We start from the raw sequence: 18,109 nt of genomic DNA, 5'->3' as shown, positions 1-18,109 counted from the left end.
GCCGACGAGGAGTGAAATGGTGTCGGCCAGCCCAGGAGAGGAGGCGGCGGAAGCACCGAGCTCGGCGGGCCTGCAGGCGCAAGGTGCCCAAAGCGACTCTGTCCAGGCAAGTCCGGGGCCTGTGGGGGGCAGGGCGGCCCCAGGAGCACACAGGGCGGTGGCGCGGAGGACCGGGGGTGAACTTCACCCCGATACACACCAAAGCGGCACAATTGTGTACTGGTGTCCTTCAAGGAGGATGTGCCAGAGGAGGTCACTATCGACAGACCAAGATTCGTGCGGTCTGTGATGATAGAAATTCTGCGAGTGAATCCTGCAGATCTCTTTTGTTTGATAGCCCTGCCGGGTGGCCGGGCTTTTGACGTGAGCTTCAAGACAAGTAACTTGTTGCAACGTTTTATGACTTCGTTCGAGGAGAAGGCGGGGGAACGGCCACTGTCACTGTTTAAGCTCCAACTGCTCTCCGAGCTAGACACAAAAATTGTCACCGTGTTTCTGTATAATGAGACTCTGCCAGACCACGACGTCGAGGTGTGGCTGAGGCAGCACTTTCTGGTGCTGTCTGATGGTAAACGAGTCCAAGACTCTCTAGGGATCTGGACGGGCGCCAGGCAATGGCGAGTGAAGCTGAAAACGGCAGAAGGGGCCCTACAACACATCCCGAGCGCCCTGAACATTGGTGGCAATAGGGGCTACGTGGTACACGCTGGGCAGCCCAAGCTTTGCAGAAGATGTAGGGAAAGCGGCCATCTGGCCGCAGCGTGCGACGCACTGATATGCTACCGATGTATGGCCTGGGACCACGTAGTGGCGGAATGTAGCGCCCCAGCATTGTGCAATCTATGCGGGGATAAGGACCACCTGTATAGAAATTGTCCGCTATCATATGCCAATAAGGTCCAGGCACATAAGAGCAGGGTGGCTGATGGAGAAGGGGAGGCGGCCGAGGTCTGGCTGAAACAAACACAGCCCGGGGGGTCGAAGAGGGACGGGGGTAGAGAGGAGGACGGGCTGGGTACGCCGCTGCAGGACGAGAGGGAGGAGGGGGAGATGACGTCGGAGGAAGACGCAGATTCCACGGGCCGGCAGGCAGAACATCCCATGGACGAGGACAAGGAGTTCGAGGAAAAGCCCCCCGAACCAACGGTGGTTGACTGGGTAGAGGCGGTGGAGGTGGGAGAGGATGGGGAGGAGCAGCAGAGGGCCAGCGCCAAGAGGGAGAAACTCACGAGGGTAACGAAAAGAAAACGGAGAGCGCCACGCGCCCCAACGAGGGCTACCCCCACACACGGCCCAGAAACGTCGGGCCCTTCGACAGATACGAGGACGTCGGAAGATGGTGCAGTGGCGGCTAAGATCAACCATGGAAGAGGGCTGCCCAAGGAGCTTAGGAGAGCGGAACAGTTGCAGGGATTGGCTGATAAAAACTTGTACTAACTATTGGACGACGTGTCTGGGTAGGGAGAGGCAATTCTGAGTATGGACCTCACCATAGCATCGGCAAACGTGAGGGGAATGTGGGGCAGGGCTAGGAGAGCGGCCATTTTACATTACCTACGGTCCCTGAAAAAGGACGTTTACTTTTTACAGGAGTGCCACTTGCCATACTCCCTTGGTCGAGAGGATCTGGCTAGGGACTGGGAGGGACACTGCTTCTGGTCCGGAAGCAATGTTAATAGGTGCTCAGGAGTGGTTATCCTCCTAGGTAGAAAGAACATAGAGGTGCAGGAGGCCCGAGAAGTGGTCCCGGGACGACTCCACTATGTCGATGTTTCATACGATGGTGCGGCGGTCCGGCTGATCAACGTGTACACCCCCACACGCTCCCCAGAACGCGTGGAGTTACTAGAGAACGTGGCAGCCTTGCTGCTAACACGAAGGCACATCGTCATGGGGGGGTGATTTTAATTGCTCGCTAACCCTGTCGGACACGCTGCCAGTCGCCGGAAGTCGAAAGTTGGACCCCTCCTCCAGGAGGCTGGGGGCTTTGGTTAGAGATTTTGATTTGAATGACTCTTACCGGTCATTACATCCAAAGCGACCAGGGTTCACGTGGTCTAGTTGTTTGGGAACCTCACACTCGAGGATTGATTTCCTTTTTATCTCTGCCAAGGTTAAGGCGGAGAGGGTGGAAAACGAACCCTTCTCATTTTCTGACCATAAGATGATAGCTGGAAGGCTCAGAATCCCGGATGGGCTGAGGTTGGGAAGGGGAATCTGGCGCATGAACACGGGACTGCTGGAGGACACAAAGGTGGTGGAGGAATTTGTCAGGCGGTACGAGGAATGGAGGAGCCTGCGGTGCTGATTTGGCACTATAGCTGAATGGTGAAGGGGCGAATTAAGACCTTTTTCCAGAGCAGAAGGAGGAGCGTAGGGGGTGCGTTGTGGGGATTAAATGAGAAATTGGAGGGAGCGTATAAACTGATGGAACTGGGATTCCCCGTCATGGGAGAAATAAAGCAACTAAAAGATAGGATCTCTGCGTTGTTGGAGAAGCAGGCCGCGCAGCTTGCTTTCAGGGCACGGGTGAAGGTGGTCGAGGACGGGGAGCGATGCACGCGTTTCTTCTTTAATAAATGCAGGAAAGCGGACAACACAATCCGAGAATGGGCATGCCCCAGATTAGGTAGACTCAAGCACACAAATGAGATAGTGGAGGCCGCCAGGGGTTACTTCAAGGAATTGTACAGGAGTAGGCAGTCAGACGAGGGGGAACGGAGCACATTTCTAGGGGAGGTAGATAGGGTTATTGGGACTCCAGAGGAGATGAACAAGCATATGCAGGGGGCAAAATTGGATGAGGTGGTGGGGGGATTACGTCGGCACATAAGCACCAGGGGAAGACGGGATACCGGCCGAATTCTATGTTACGTTTTGGAATACCATCAGGGACGACATGTGGCCGATGTATAAGGAAATTACGGAGGAAGGCCCTGTGCCAGATTCAATGACAAGAGGGGTCATAACCCTTGTATACAAGGGGAAGGGGGAGGGCAGTGACCTCGAGAGCTGGCGCCCGATCACCCTGCTGAACACCGGTTATAAAATCCTGGCCAAGGTTATCGCGGTGTGACTGGGGAAGGTGGTGGGGGAGGTGGTGGGGTCTGACCATAAATGTGCGGTCCCGGGCAGGCGGATATCCGATAACCTCGTCCTGTTGAGGGAGGTGGTAGAAACCACTGTGGAGAGGGGTAACTCATTGGGACTACTCAGTTTAGATCAGGAGAAGGCATTTGATAGTATCTCGCACGATTACTTGTTCGCGGTTTTGAGGCGAATGGGGGTGGGGAAACAGCTTATTGATTGGATAAGGAAACTATATCATAAGCTCACAGGTAGCCTGCTAATAAATGGAGTCCTCTCGGAAGGGTTTCCAATTGGGTCCGGTGTGCGGCAGGGGTGTCCGATGTCGCCTGTGTTATTCATAATGTGCATGGAGCCTTTTGCCCAGGCTGTCAGGGGAAGCCGGCTGATTAGAGGGGTGAGCATGCCAGGGTGTACGGAACCAGCAAAAATTGCAATGTATATGGATGATGTTGTCATTTTCTGTGGGGATGTTGCTTCGGTATGGGAGGCCCTAGGGCTCGCGGATAGATTATTTTTGGCCTCAGGATTAAAGGTGAACGTAAGCAAAAGTGAGTTGCTGATATTCGGTGACCCCAGGTTATTTGAGGGTCGCCCGCCAGGTATAACAGTCCTGGTGGAGGGGATCAAAATCTTAGGAGTCACGTTCTATAGGGAGGACTCTGCGACAAAGATTTGGAGGGGAAAAGAGAGCATGGTGAGGGGCAGGCTGGCTGGTTGGGCAGACAGGTGCCTTTCAATGGAAGGTAGAATGTTGGTCTTGAGGGTGGAAATCCTCCCGGTACTTATCTACCTGGCCTACGTGTTCCCGCCGGGCGCGCAAATGGCAAAAAGGATGGAACGCCTGTTCTTCAGGTTCATCTGGGGGGGGGGGGAGGGATGGACCGAGTGAAAAGAGAAACAATGTACAAACGTGCCGAGAACGGTGCGAGGGGGGCCCCGAATGTCCCGTGCATCCTCGACACGATTTTTGTCTGATACGCTGCGCCTATATTTCTCCAATGGCCTCCAGGTGAAAGCCTCGTATTTATGTACAGTACAGACTGGCGTGGCTCCTGAGGCGGCTAGGCATGGCGTCGTTGCCGCGCGGCACCCCCCTGGCTTGGCCTCAGGGGTGGTTGTGCACCGTGGTGAACGAATACATTACGAAGTATGAGCCGGGCCGGACACGGGGGTCGTGGGTTCCCAGGGAAGTCCTTGCGGAAATGTCTAAAAAGGAGGTCTGTACAGAGGTGCCGGTGCTCGGGGTACCCGGCACCGACAAATTTGGAAACATGTAACATCGGCAGCTCTGACGAAAAGGCAGCGGGACTTATCCTGGCTAGCCGCATGGGACAGGCTGGAATGCAGACTATTTATGTGTTCCCGCAGATTGGCCCGCTCTCCTGATTGCCCGAGAGGCTGCGGCCTGGGAGAGAGCGCTGCTCATGCCCTCATACAGTGCCTATTTGCCCAGGAGGTGTGGGAGTTATGTCGACCCCTTCTGTCCCATTTTTGCCCCGTAAAGACCACAGCGCCTAATATAATTTGGGGGATGTTCAGACAGAGGGTGGGTGAGGTCTGGGCTCAGGCATGGGCCGTCATAGGCGCCATAAAAGAGGCCCTGTGGACGGCGCGCCAGAAGCTGATTAAGGGCATCTATATGTCGCCTCCCGAGGTATACCGCCTAGCCAGGGGGCTGTTAGAAAGGGTGGTGGAGGTGGAGCGGGAGACAATGGGAGATGGCCGCCACCTCCGGGTGGCATAGGTTGAATTGTGCTGGTTGAGAATGCCCTCCGTCGTGGAGGATGGGTGAATGAATGTATCCTCCTTTGCGACGCTGAGCACTTTTTTTGCCTTTTTGCTTAAAGGGTGCATAGGATGGGGAGTTCTATAGCGACGTATTGTGCATCTGTAAGGGCGCTGGTTGTTACAAGGATCCCCTGTTTTCGGGTTATGGTCACGCGGTCTCCTGTTTTTCATGTTATTTTTGGCTGTTCAAGGTAGTGGTCTACCAATGATTGAGAAATGAAGTAATTTTAAACAGTCCTGGGCCCTTGCGGTGTGTAGGATGGGAAGTTCTATCGCCTCGTACTCTGTGCTACTGAAGTAAGGGCACTGTTTGTTACAAAAGGATCCCCTGTTTCGGGTTGTGGTCATGCGTTTTCCTGTTTTCCCTGTTCCTTTTGGCTGTTCAAGGAAGCGGCCTTCCCGTGATTGAGAAATGAATAAAAAATTTTTATAGCAATTTCCAGAGAAACGTCGTACTCAAATTGTAAATGTTGTGGTTTCAAGCTTCAACACACCGGTGGGCTAAAGCAGTGAACTATTTGTCTTTTGTCAACGTGACACTTTTTTACTGATTGGCCGTGTCAGGTGGTGGAGGGTTACGACACATTTATAAATAACGCGATCTAAACCCAAAAACGTTGATTTTGAAGTTGGTTTCAATCTAATAAGTACAGTACACGTGACTGCACATTCAGAGTTATGCGTAACCACGACAACTGTGAGAAATGGTCGCGCCTTCGACACAATCCGCTGGGGGGGGGGGACTCGGTCGGACCGGTTTAGCGAGAAGGGCGCGGACCTTTTTCTCCCCCGGCACCCCGCGCAGCCTCTTCATTGCGGCGACGGCGGCGAAGCGGGTGGGTCTCTACAACCATGTCGGGGCGATTGTTGGGCTCCCTGTTCAAGCTGGCGTCTTCTCTCAGGGACTACATGCCGAGTCTCGTCACGGGCGTGCTCATGCCCGTGATGATCGCGTGCGCTCAGCCCCTGTTCGGCCTTTTCGCCTTCCACTGCCCCTGCACGTCGCCAGAGAACTGGAGCTACACGCTCTGGGCACTGGCGGCGCCGTTCGGAGTCGTCTCGGTCGTGGGCTTCACGATCCAGCTGTGCACGACCCTCAGAGCCGCGGACACCCTGGCAAGGAAGTACGGCTGCGACAACTGCTGCTGCCGGTTCGTGTTCTTCGTCGGCGCGTCTCTGTTCAGGAACGTGACGTTCATGTTCGCCGCGATGGCGTGGCCCATCCTGGCGCTCTTCGACGGCAGCTACGTCGTCTGCGGCGGTACCGAGGTCCTGGACTGGACTCGCTTTCCCGCGCTGGGAAACTTGAGCCATCTGGGCGAAAGGCAAAGGCGGAGCATGCTGGCCCGAGTCCCCTGCAAGGAGCTCAAGGAGCCGTTCCCGGGGCTCGTAACCAACGAGACCCACGACGACATTCGCGAGCAAATCGCCTTGTTCCTGCGCGCATCTTCACAGGTGCGTTATTGTTTTACAGACACGTGAATTGGGTGCGTGTGTGAGTGGGGGCGTGTGAATTGGGTGCTTGTGTGTGTGAGTGGGGCGCGTGTGTGTAGTTGGCACAGTACAGTAGGGGGTACAGCTGGTGCAGCTACCACTCGTCTCAGTCAGCCAACCCATGGCACCTGGGTCTTTTCAAGAGACCTGTCGGTGAGCCTTCGACACTTCACGTGGCCTCAAGGAGTCAAGGTGCACATGGCCTGGCACAAGCGTCGTGGTGACGTCACCGCCACTTAGTGACGAGTGGTGTGGGTGTGTTGGTCCGTGGGTGTGTGCGTGGGTGTGTGTGTGTGACTGGGTGGGGGGCGGTACTGTGGCGGTCAGCGCGCTACGAACCTGGCGCCCCGAGTTCGATTCCCACTTACGGCGAACACCAGCGACGATTATCTGAACCGGTCATGGGCCTTGCCTAGATCGACTCGGCCTCAAATAAGTACTTGGTGGGGTGCGTAAAAACATCGCCACTGGGGAGACTAAGGCGGCTGGGCGTAGTGTTGGCCACCCTTCCCCTCGCGTGCCAAACCTGCCTTCATAGGTGCTATTCAATAACAGCACTTGCCCCAAGTGTTCAGGCTGCTGTTGGGGCAAGTGCTGTTTTGAATGGGTGTGTGTGTGAATGGGGGTGCAAAGGCGCGTGCGTGAAGTTTGTGCGCGATGCGTTGCAGACTCTAAACTGGGTTGTCATAACCAGCGATACGTCGTAATTGTAAATGTTGTGGCTTTAATCTCCAACACGCCGGTGTGCTGAAGTAATAACCAGAGGTGGGACAAAGTCATTGTTATGCAAGTCCAAGTCGAGTCGCAAGTCATCAAATTCATGACTCGAGTCTGACTCGAGTCCAAGTCACATGACTCGAGTCCACATCTCAGAGGTGGGACAAAGTCATTGTTATGCAAGTCCAAGTCGAGTCGCAAGTCATCAAATTCATGACTCGAGTCTGACTCGAGTCCAAGTCACATGACTCGAGTCCACACCTCTGGTAATAACTAATTATATCCAGTGATGTATACACAATCTATACATACCTATATATACAAAGCCGCTTTATATTCGTATTTATACACGGCAGCTGTAGACACTTATCTGTATAAACGGAAGCTATATACACTTTATACAGTATACGGAAGCTATATACACTTGTAGATATCTAGAGTCAAGTCAGAGGTTTTACCTCCAGATCTCTGGCAGTTCAGATGTTTTAATCTTTAGATATATAGTGTCAAGTATGAGGTTTTACCTCTAGATTTAGTCGACCAGTACTTATACCGAAATATAGGCGCAAGACAGAAAAATTACTGCCCGCTGTTTCAATGATTGCGAAAACGACGTACGTGACCAAATCACCCGCATTGCGTCCAAACACGCTAGCTAATCGTAAGTTATAATCATCGTGGAGCTTGAGCAGTACAGTACTTGGATGGGTTGACCATCACTAACAAAACATCGGAGCTCGCCTGGTACGCAGATCGTGGGTCTGATCCCGACCCTGACAACGCCTGTTGTGTATTTTGAGTTCACACATTCCCTCTCCGCGCGGTGGTCGTCATGCATTCTATCCAGGTCTTCCGGGCTTACCTTCTACATTGAGAAACGTGAATTTAGATCATTTGGCACCAAGGTAGCGATATGTTAACTACCTCGCCTGGCTTACAAGGAGGTCGGATTTGATCCGCACCGTGACGCCTGCTGTGTATTTGGAGTTTGCGTGTCTCCATCCCCGTGGTCGCGTGGCTTTTTCTCCGGGTCCTCCGGGTTTTCTCTCCACGTTTAGAACCACGTGTTTAGAGCATTTGGTTGCTATTCATTTCCACGTAAGCCACCTCGTTGTGCTATCATTTTTGGCACGGTAACTCATGCAAAAGCGCTATACAGTATAGCTGAGTGTGCCTTAGCTGGTAAAATATACACGTTCCTTCGGAGTGGGCAGGTAGGAACTTGGTTGGACAGCGCATTCGTGCACGACAGACAAATAATCCCTGGTGGGCAGTGTGGAACCTGTTGTTCCCCCGCAGCCCCTCCCCATCCTCCCCACCCAGCCCCTCTCCACCCAGCCCCTTCCTCCTCTCCACCCAGCCCCACCCCTCCCACCCCCATATGCACGACAGACAAATAATCCCTGGTGGGCAGTGTGTAACCTGTTGTTCCTACCTGTAAAATAGTTTTAGTAGTAGAGATTTGGCTACTTTAAATTCCGCACATGTTATAAGCATATTCGATCAGCTCTCTAATATGTGGCCAGGCTGCCGCTGAAAAGTATGTAATAGCTAAGTGGAACTTTCGCTGGTAAATACAATAGTTTTAGTGAACAGGAGTTTTTTCTGACGTTAGCAGAGTACATTGCATATAATATATTTGTTATACAGCGCTATTTCTACAATGTTTATGGCTTCTTGCCGAAAACAAACCTGCAGTCATGAGCATCGTGAAGTGTTGTTAAATAACTCCAGCGATCTACATGGCGTGTGGGGAAGCTACCCAATCCAGCGGTGGCTTGGCAAAAAAGTCATACATTTAACGATGTATTTACATGCAAATGTAACAGAGAAAAAAACCCGATACAATCCACAACTGGACATTGGCTCCAATTGAGTCCACCGGGAGTGCTTCCGGCGTAAAGGCCGGCGTCAGCTGGACGAGTTCTTGCAATATACAGTCTGTTCTACAACGCCGCGTGTTTTCACAACGCGAATTGGATATAACACGACGAATGTATTCGGGAACACAATTGTTTTATAACGCGGATGCGAATTTGATATAATCCAATCAAGGGAAGGGAACGACGTCACACGAGTAGGAATAAGCGTTTGTGCGGCTGTAGCATCGCACCAGGCGGGATGCTGCTGGATGCGTCTAGATGCTACACATGCCTCAGTCTTTGTCCAGGCTGCTCATGCATCTCACGTGTGTTATCATGGACTGTGCTTTACCTTTATTATTTATTATAACGCGATTTTCCATAACGTGGTGTTCTTTAGAAACGCAACTACTGCTTTATAGGAGAACATACTACCTTATAACTTCGCGTATGCAATGTGCTTAGTCAGAGGCATTCAACCCAGACCATTAACAGCAACACAATTCGCCATTCTACTTATAATATATTCACGTAAACACAGAGCACTCGTGCTTTCCAAGAACGAACTAAACAACAACTTCGCCAGATTCCTGTTTCTGTATTACAGTACTGTATATATAGTTTTTTCTCTGTTAAATCTATCTCTCCAAGCTGGGGGCGGCTGTATATGTTTTACGAGGGGAGTACCAAACAAACGGTTTATGCAATTCTATAAATTACCTTGGCCAAGATTTGTCCAAATTCCGATTCCCTATGGCATATACACAATGGGATTGTGTAAAATTTTCTTAGAACGTAGGGGTGGTCGAGACCAGCCTCGAGTCTGCCATTCTATCCACACACGCTTTCACAAATACACACATAAAGACACATTCACCATTTAGTGGTGATGACGTCACTACAGTGCTTGTGCCAGGCTAGGTGCACTTTGAGGCCACGTGAAGTGTGGAGGGATTGCTGGAAGGTTACGGGACAGACCCAGGTGTGTTTAGGTTGACCGACTGTTATGACAGACAGATACAGGCCATGTAAAGTGTCGAAGGCTCACTGGCAAGAGTTAACAGTTCAGACCCAGGTGCCATGGTTTGACTGACTCGGATGACTGGCAGATACACCAACTGTGCCCCCCACTGTGTCAAGCTGCTTATTTTGGCCACCCGGTGCTCTGCTCATTGTTGTGAGCTTCATTCCTTCGTGCTCTTGCTGCTGGAGTGTGATTGCCCCCAACTGCCTAGGAGCATCTTTCACGAACCTCTTCCACAGAGGCCGATCTTGATGCCACTAGTACGAGTCATCGGCAAGTACAATTAGCTCCACGTCCCACAGTACAACATCAGTCAATATATTTTCGAGCCCGTACTATGCCTGTTTATCCCCATCTATCCGGCTATGCAGAAGTTGCTTGGGCATGCAGTGGCTATGCATGCGGGCTACGCTTATGAGATTGTCCCAATCTTTTTAAGGATCTGTGAGCTCCTCACACAATCCAGCAGTGTTAAACTCAGGATGGATTGTCGGCATGCCAGCCTGAATATTTCAACCATTGAAGATGCTCGTTTAGAGGGGTCCAGGTTTCGCAAATGTAAAGAAGGGAGAGCACAACTGTGGCTGAGAAGCTCTGGAGCTTTATATGAAGCAAGAGACCAGGTAGCTTCTATGCAGCGTTACACAGCTGATGAAAATATAAAGCTGCTCAACTGATTCAGAATGAAACCTCTACTGGCAAACCTGAACTAGTCATACACACTACCCCGGCCTGGGAACTCTTCCACTCACTCTAACTGCCCCATCACTCATGAACAGATGAGGGGGTGAAGTGTTTGACACAATACCCTGGCAGATCATGTTTTGTGGAGCTGATGATCAGGCCCCACAGTGTTGATGTGAAAGTTGCTTTAAACATCCAATAAAAGTCACGTTAACAGAATCATGAACATGTTCTTCTGTAGTCTTGTCTCCATTTCCCCTGTTTTGTGCAGTGCAGTACAACTCTTCGTGTTAGGCAATCAGCAGATGTCAAATATATTTCTTACATCTGTTCAAGTGACCTCTGGTCCAAACAGTAAGGGGTAGCACCTTCTTACCCACTCTGCTACTGTGAGTGATTTCCTTCGATGGACATTCAAACTAATATTTTAACTTCTAAGAGTAGAAATGTATGCATATTAAGTGGTGCACGAAATTTATTGTCACATTTAATGCGCAGTCATTGTTTACGACCGAGATCATCAACTCACTATACTTAAGAGCACGCAGTTTAATTTGAGGTCGTTTCATGGATTAAAACCCAGGATCTTCGAGGTTCCCAGTTAAGCGCAGCGCTCTGATCCCTGCCACTCAGACACCTCGCCTAATTTATAAACCAGGGTGGTGTTAGTGAAACATTATGCTGATGATGACCCATGGAAATCTCTCATTTTAATGCAGCAGCTATTGAATACAGGCAGTCCCCGACTTATGTTATGAACATTCACACTTAGGAATGAGCTTCCATAAGATAAGTTTGTTTTAACCATCCGACTGGCGAACTCGTGCTTGCGAACCAAACTGTGGAACTATTTTGTTTAGCGCAGCGATCCTCTGCAAGATGTAATGAGTCCCAGCATCCCACTGGGAGTGTCTATGTGTGCGAGCACATGTGTGTGAAACTGAGTGTGCGACAGTGTGTGCCCGTGTACTGAAGGCGATCCAGAGCCTGAGACCAGGAAAGGCACCGGGCAGAGATGATCTCCCAAGCAAAATGCTGAGGGAGGGTGGCGTTTGTGCACAGACTGCCCTACATGACATCATAACAACAGTCTGGACCACTGGACGGGTTCTGCAGGATTGTAAGAATGCCCTGGGGGTCCTCCTCTTTAAGAAGGGGGACCGCACAGACTGTAACAACTACAGGGGCATCTCACTTCTCAGTGTGCCGGGAAAGGTCCTGGCAAGAATTATTCAACATCGTCTTGCCAGGCACGCTGAGGAGAGGCTTGCGGAGCCCAAATGTGGTTTCAGGAAATGGCGGTCCTGCACAGATGCCATATTTTCTGTCTGTCTGCTACAGCAGAGGTGTAGGGGATTCTAACAAGACCTACATCTCTGCTTTATTGACCTGGTCAAGGCCTGTGATACCATCAGGAGGCTTGGGCTCTGGGTTCTTCCTGCTTTCGGAGTCCCTGATTCGCTGCTCACGATCATTAAGGACCTTCATGATGGTGAGCGGGCCCGGGTAAAACTACGTGGCCGGGAGTCGGAGCCATTCCCTGTTCACTTTGGGGTGCGACAGGGATGTCCTCTGGCTGCCACATTATTTAACATCTATTAATTTTAGATTTAAAGCTTTCGTGACTGCAGTGATTCATCTTCTTGGTTCTTTTGGTAAAGTCACGTAGAAGGGAAGTAATAAAATAATAAAAATAAAACCTAATAAAATTATTCTCACGACGTTTCGGCCACAACGCAAGCAGCCGTCCTCATGTGAATAATGAAACACCACCAAGCTTGGAGCGTATATTTAAGCTGGGTTGGAGGGGGGGAAGAAGAGTGCCTTGACAAAAGAATTTGCATATCAAGAGGAATTTAGCATATTTATGGGAAATGCGTAGGAGGTGGACGGGGGGTTTTCAAAGTCATATTATGCCCATGCATTATGCAGGATTAGCAGCATCAAAGGGAGGGGATGGGGGTAGCATTAACAAAGGGAAGGAATGTTAATAGTATGTAGCTGCAGTTACTAAACAACCACGTAAAAAAACTAAAGAATAAACTACATAGTATCATCAGTATACTAAATATACTCTTCAATAAGCTGAGCTACTAACAGTAAGTAATACATTACAATTCTACGTCTCAAAAAATATAATATGCTTCCAGCTAAACTTTTTTCTCTTGCATCACACGGGTCTACCCCGTACTATATACTACCATAGACAAACCCAACATTAAATAACATACTATATTACTATACACCACTCTATACCTTCGTCTATAATATTACCCTAAGTATTATTCTACCCACCCTACTGTATACCACACTGCTGTATATTCACTATACAATTACGATACTGTATATTACCTTTTCCATTGTATTAAACATTACAATTTTATACTATTTATACAATCTGCTATACACTATACCATTGACCGTCGCGTGAAAGATACTAAGAGGAAGCAACGAAATATGTCAATGGGAGAGTGGTGAAAGGGAGATTTGCAGCGGAGCAAAGAATCCATTTCCTGTGGAGAATACAAGATATATAGTCAATGCCAGTGAGTGAACTGCGGTCTGAAAGTCACCGTAAACGTGAACACAATCAGTTAAGATCCGAAATGGTTTATTACGTCCTTCCAATCATTGCTGAGCCAGAATCCATCTTCTCGGTTGAAATTGTCTCCGTTTGTATATGTGGATCGCCTCATGAACGAATCTCTCATGGTAGCCAGATGGCTTGCAGAGAACCTCTGTCTTGGAGAAGTCAATGTCATGTGAGCCCACTGAGTTGTAACAGTGATCTGCCACGGCCGAGGTCTTTGTCCTACCGTGTTTCAAGTCTGCTTTATGTTCACGGATGCGATCCGAGACATGTCGTTTGGTTTCTCCAATGTAACTGCTACCACAGAGGCAACTTAGTTTGTAGACGCCAGGGTACTGTATGTCTGGAACCACATCTTTTACAGACGGGACCAGATCTCGGATTTTATGTACTGTGAATCGGACCTGGATCTTGTGTTTAATCAGGATTTTGGAGATCTTTTTTGTGACACCAGCAATGTAGGGTAAGGTGATGGTTTTGAAAGGCTCCTCAACAGGATCCTTCTTGTTGGTTGGAGTGATGGCTTTGCGGATTGTGTAGTCGGAGTAACCATTAGTCTTAAGAGCTTGGCGTACGTGTTTTGAGTTCACTGGCAATGTGTTCCTGGTCGGAGATGCATTGGGCTCTATGGTATAGAGTCTTGATGAGGGAGTTCTTCTGGGATGAATGGTGGTGGGAATCCGGTTTTAGGTAAGCATCCGTATGGGTGGCTTTCCTGTAGACAGAATGGCTCATTGAACCATCAGGTCTCCTTTTAATTAGGACATCCAAAAAGGGTAGCTTGCCATCTTTTTCGACTTCCATGGTGAATCTGATGGCTGGGTGTATGGAATTGATGTGGTCAAGGAATTGGTCGAGAGCAGTCCGGCCATGTAGCCAGATGACAAAAGTGTCATCTACGTACCTCTTCCATAAGGTCGGGCGTAGTTGCAGTCTGGATGGCGTCAGTCTCAAATTTCTCCATGAAAACGTTGGCTACAACCGGAGACGGGGGGAGCCCATTGGGGTGCCCTCAGTTTGCTTGTAGAAAGTTCCATTGCAGGTGAAGTATGTATTGGTTAAGCAGTGTCTCACCAGGGGGGGTACCCCAGTATTCAGTCCTTGATGAACCAAGTCTTCAATGATTGCGATGGTGTCAGGTACAGGAACTTTGGTGAATAAGTAAACCACATCAAAACTGACAAGCAGGTCGTCTGGGGACAGGCAAATTTCCTTGATTGTCGATACCAGGTCCATAGAGTTTAGTACCGCAGAGGTGGTTTTTCCAGTGAAAGGCCGCAGGATTTCAGACAAAAACGAGCCAGTTTATAGGTGGGGGAGTTGATAGTAGAGACAATGGGACGAAGAGGTGTATCTTATTTATGTATCTTTGGAAGGCCATATAATCTTGGTGGCCTGGCTGCAGAAGGTTTCAACGAGAACTGTTTTTTTGATCAATTAATGCGGTTGAATCAGAAATGATTTTGTTGGTTTTAATGCTTCCTCTTAGTATCTTTCATGCGACGGTCAATGGTATAGTGTATAGCAGATTGTATAAATAGTATAAAATTGTAATGTTTAATACAATGTATAAGGTAATATACAGTATCGTAATTGTATAGTGAATATACAGCAGTGTGGTATTTAGTAGGGTGGGTAGAATAATACTTGGGGTAATATTATAGACGAAGGTATAGAGTGGTGTATAGTAATACAGTATATAATTTAATGTTGGGTTTGTCTATGGTAGTATATAATACGGGGTAAACCCGTGTGATGTAAGAGAAAAAAGTTTAGCTGGAAGCATATTATATTTTTTGTGACATAGAATTGTAATGTATTACTTACTGTTAGTAGCTCAGCTTATTGAAGAGTATATTTAGTATACTGATGATACTATGTAGTTTATTCTTTAGTTTTTTTACGTGGTTGTTTAGTAACTGCAGCTACATACTATTAACATTCCTTCCCTTTGTTAATGCTACCCCCATCCCCTCCCTTTGATGCTGCTAATCCTGCATAATGCATGGGCATAATATGACTTTGAAAACCCCCCGTCCACCTCCTAAGCATTTCCCATAAATATGCTAAATTCCTCTTGATATGTTAATTATTTTGTCAAGGCGCTATTCTTCCCCCCCTCCAACCCAGCTTAAATATACGCTCCAAGCTTGGTGTTTCATTCTTCACCTGAGGACGGCTGCTTGCGTTGTGGCCGAAACGTCGTGAGAATTATTTTATTATTTTTTATTATTTTATTACTTCCCTTCTACGTGACTTTACCGAAAGAACCAAGAAGATCTATTAATTTGACCACGGAGGAATTTACATCTGGTACAGATACAATGGGAGGCTGATCGATGCCCGGGTGCGGTCAAGGGATGGCTCCCTATTGCTCAATCATGTTATGTTTGCCGATGATCTGGTAATAGCTGCTCACTCAGAGGAGGAGTTGGAGGTGCTGCTGCTGAACCTGAAGGCTGGCCTGCCTACGATACATCCTGGGTTTAACTAGGCTGGATTGTGTGAGGAGCTCACATATAATTGAAAGATCTGGACAAAGTCCCATCGGAGAGCTCCTCCGGCTGGGTCATGTAGCCCGCATGCCTAGCCACTGCATGCTAAACAGCTTTTGTCCAGCTGGACCGCCGCCGTTGACTCTGGTCATTGACCGAGCAACCCAACGATCCTACCAGCTCCATCGGCAGGAATGTGTTTTTAAGGCTTCAATAAATTCGTGGGCAAGATTCTCTGATCAAAAGAAAGATTTCAACACAATAGTCTACCTGTGAGTGTGTAGATTCGTAACGTAGGTTTCTAAACGTTTAGTTTCGTCAATGAATTCATTGGTACAGTTATGCAATTAACAAAACTAACGACTAAAATACTTCTAAACGACCGTATCCACGTAACTCAATGGGCATCAATGTTCTTCATGATCAGCTCAGTTTATGCACTCTTATCATTAGTCTTCTTATTAGTCCGGGTATGTGCTTTGTGTGTGTTGGTGGTTTTGTCTCCTTGATCAATTCTTTATGTCAAGCAGACGCCGGGCAATGTGTTGTGGGGGAGGGTCATACACACGGCGTCCTCACTCTCTCTCGCACGGCAGCAGCTGCAGCTGCTTGTCCACTGCTGGAGGAAGAGGGTAGGCACGACGCTCGCCGTCGGTGGTGCGCGATGATTTCGTCGTCAGATAGCGCCCACAGCTCGTCCCTCACTCTTGTCTTGGTTCCCAGCTGGTGCTGGTCGGTGTTTGTGGGTCGAACCCACGGCGCTCTCACCGGCGCTGTCCTCTTCCTCACGGGCGGCTGGTCAGGCTCTTTCCCCTGCTTGATGATCTGAGTCGGCACGACACTTGTCTTTTGAAGGTGCTCGATAGCGCTCGCCGCTTGTCCGCTGGCAGCTGATACCCTTGCTCGGTGGCGCTGGTGGCGCTGCTGCGCTCTCTCTCTGGCTCCGTGCTCTCTGGCGATGCCCGATTGCGCATGCAGCTGGTTCTCTGCGATGCTGGCTTGGTCGATGCTTGGCGCTTTCTGCCCTTTCTCCCGGTTGATTGCTTGTTGTTTCTCGTTACTCTATCTCTCCTTGATCGTGCAGCTGCCGGGTGGGAGCTGGCACTCAGTGTAGAATAACTTTGAGTGATACTTCTTCTGTCAGCACCGAACTCGTACTCGGTGATACATCGCTACTCGTCAAGCCTCGCCATCCTTGGTCGATTGCAGAGTCCCACCCCAGAGCTTGCCGCTTGCAGTGCTGAATTGTGTGTGTCGTGTCACTGTTTATATCTGAAATTCTCTCCCCCTTGGCTCGCCTTCTCACAAAGGACCGGAACTTCCTTTGATTTCACTCTTTGCTGTGGGGGAAGTTGTACGTGTGGCCGTGTGTGTGTGTATGTTCTGATTTATTAAGCCATCTGTTAAGTCTTACCCTGGCCTGATTCCTGTCCCCCTCCTCAAGCCACCTTTTCATCCGTGTGTAATGATTGTGGTATAATTACTGTGTGCACACGTTTGACGTCACTGTGCCGGGAGCGTTACTACCATGTGGGTCTACACAACAACAACAACCGCCATTCGCCACTAAGTGGCGGTGACGTCACCACGACGCTTGTGCCAGGCCATGTGCACCTTGAGGCCACGTGAAATGTCGAACGCCCGCTGGCAGGAGGTCACGGGGCAGACCCAGGTGCCACGGGTCGACTGACCGAGATGACCGAGATGACTGGCTGATGCACCACCTGTGCCCCCTACTGTACCAACTTGCTGTGCTTTAGCCACCCGGCGCTCCGCTCGTTGTTGTGAGCGTTGCTCCTCCGCCCTCCGTTGTTGCTGGAGGGCGACTGCCTCCAACTGCCCAGTAGCGTCCTTCACGATCCTCCTCCACTGAGGCCGATCTTGACACCGCTGGTACCAGTCATCGGCAAGTCCACTCAGCTCCACATCCTCCTGTACCACATCACTCCATCTCTTCTCCAGCCCGTGCCGTGCCCGTTTAGCCCTCTCGATCCGGCCGAACAAAAGCTGTTTAGGCATGCGGTGGCTGGGCATGCGGGCTACATGACCCAGCCAACGCAGCCTTGCCTGCCGGAGGAGCTCACTGATGGGACTTTGCCCAGATCTTTCAAGGACTTGTGAGCTCCTCACACAATCCAGCCTGGTTAAACCCAGGATGGATCGTAGGCAGGCCAGCCTAAATGTTTCCAACCGGCGAAGATGCTCCACTAGGGGGGTCCACGTTTCGCAAGCGTAGAGAAGGGAGGGAATGACCGTGGCCGAGAAGACCTGAAGCTTCGTGCGGAGCGACAGACCAGGTAGCTTCCACACAGCGTTACGCAACCGATGAAAAGATATTGCCGCTCGACTGATTCGGAGTGAGACC

General features: G+C 49.8%; 1 protein-coding gene across 2 annotated transcripts in view; it reads left to right on the top strand.

The window, feature by feature from the left end:
* The first annotated feature begins 5,637 nt into the window (after nucleotides 1-5,637).
* LOC144734206 (calcium homeostasis modulator protein 2-like) overlaps nucleotides 5,638-18,109 on the top strand; it is a 37,951-nt gene continuing 25,479 nt past the window's right edge. The window contains exon 1 of one of the 2 annotated variants that reach the window (XM_078616310.1): nucleotides 5,638-6,333. In XM_078616310.1, coding sequence (XP_078472436.1) covers nucleotides 5,731-6,333 — 603 coding nt within the window. In that variant the 5' untranslated portion in view covers nucleotides 5,638-5,730. The remainder of the gene's footprint in view (nucleotides 6,334-18,109) is intronic. The other variant, XM_078616309.1, reaches the window with a different exon arrangement.

The sequence above is a fragment of the Lampetra planeri genome, chromosome 50, assembly GCF_965212315.1.
Source record: "Lampetra planeri chromosome 50, kcLamPlan1.2.h2, whole genome shotgun sequence".
Taxonomy (NCBI): Eukaryota; Metazoa; Chordata; class Hyperoartia; order Petromyzontiformes; family Petromyzontidae; genus Lampetra; species Lampetra planeri.
This window is presented reverse-complemented; position numbering and strand designations above follow the sequence as displayed.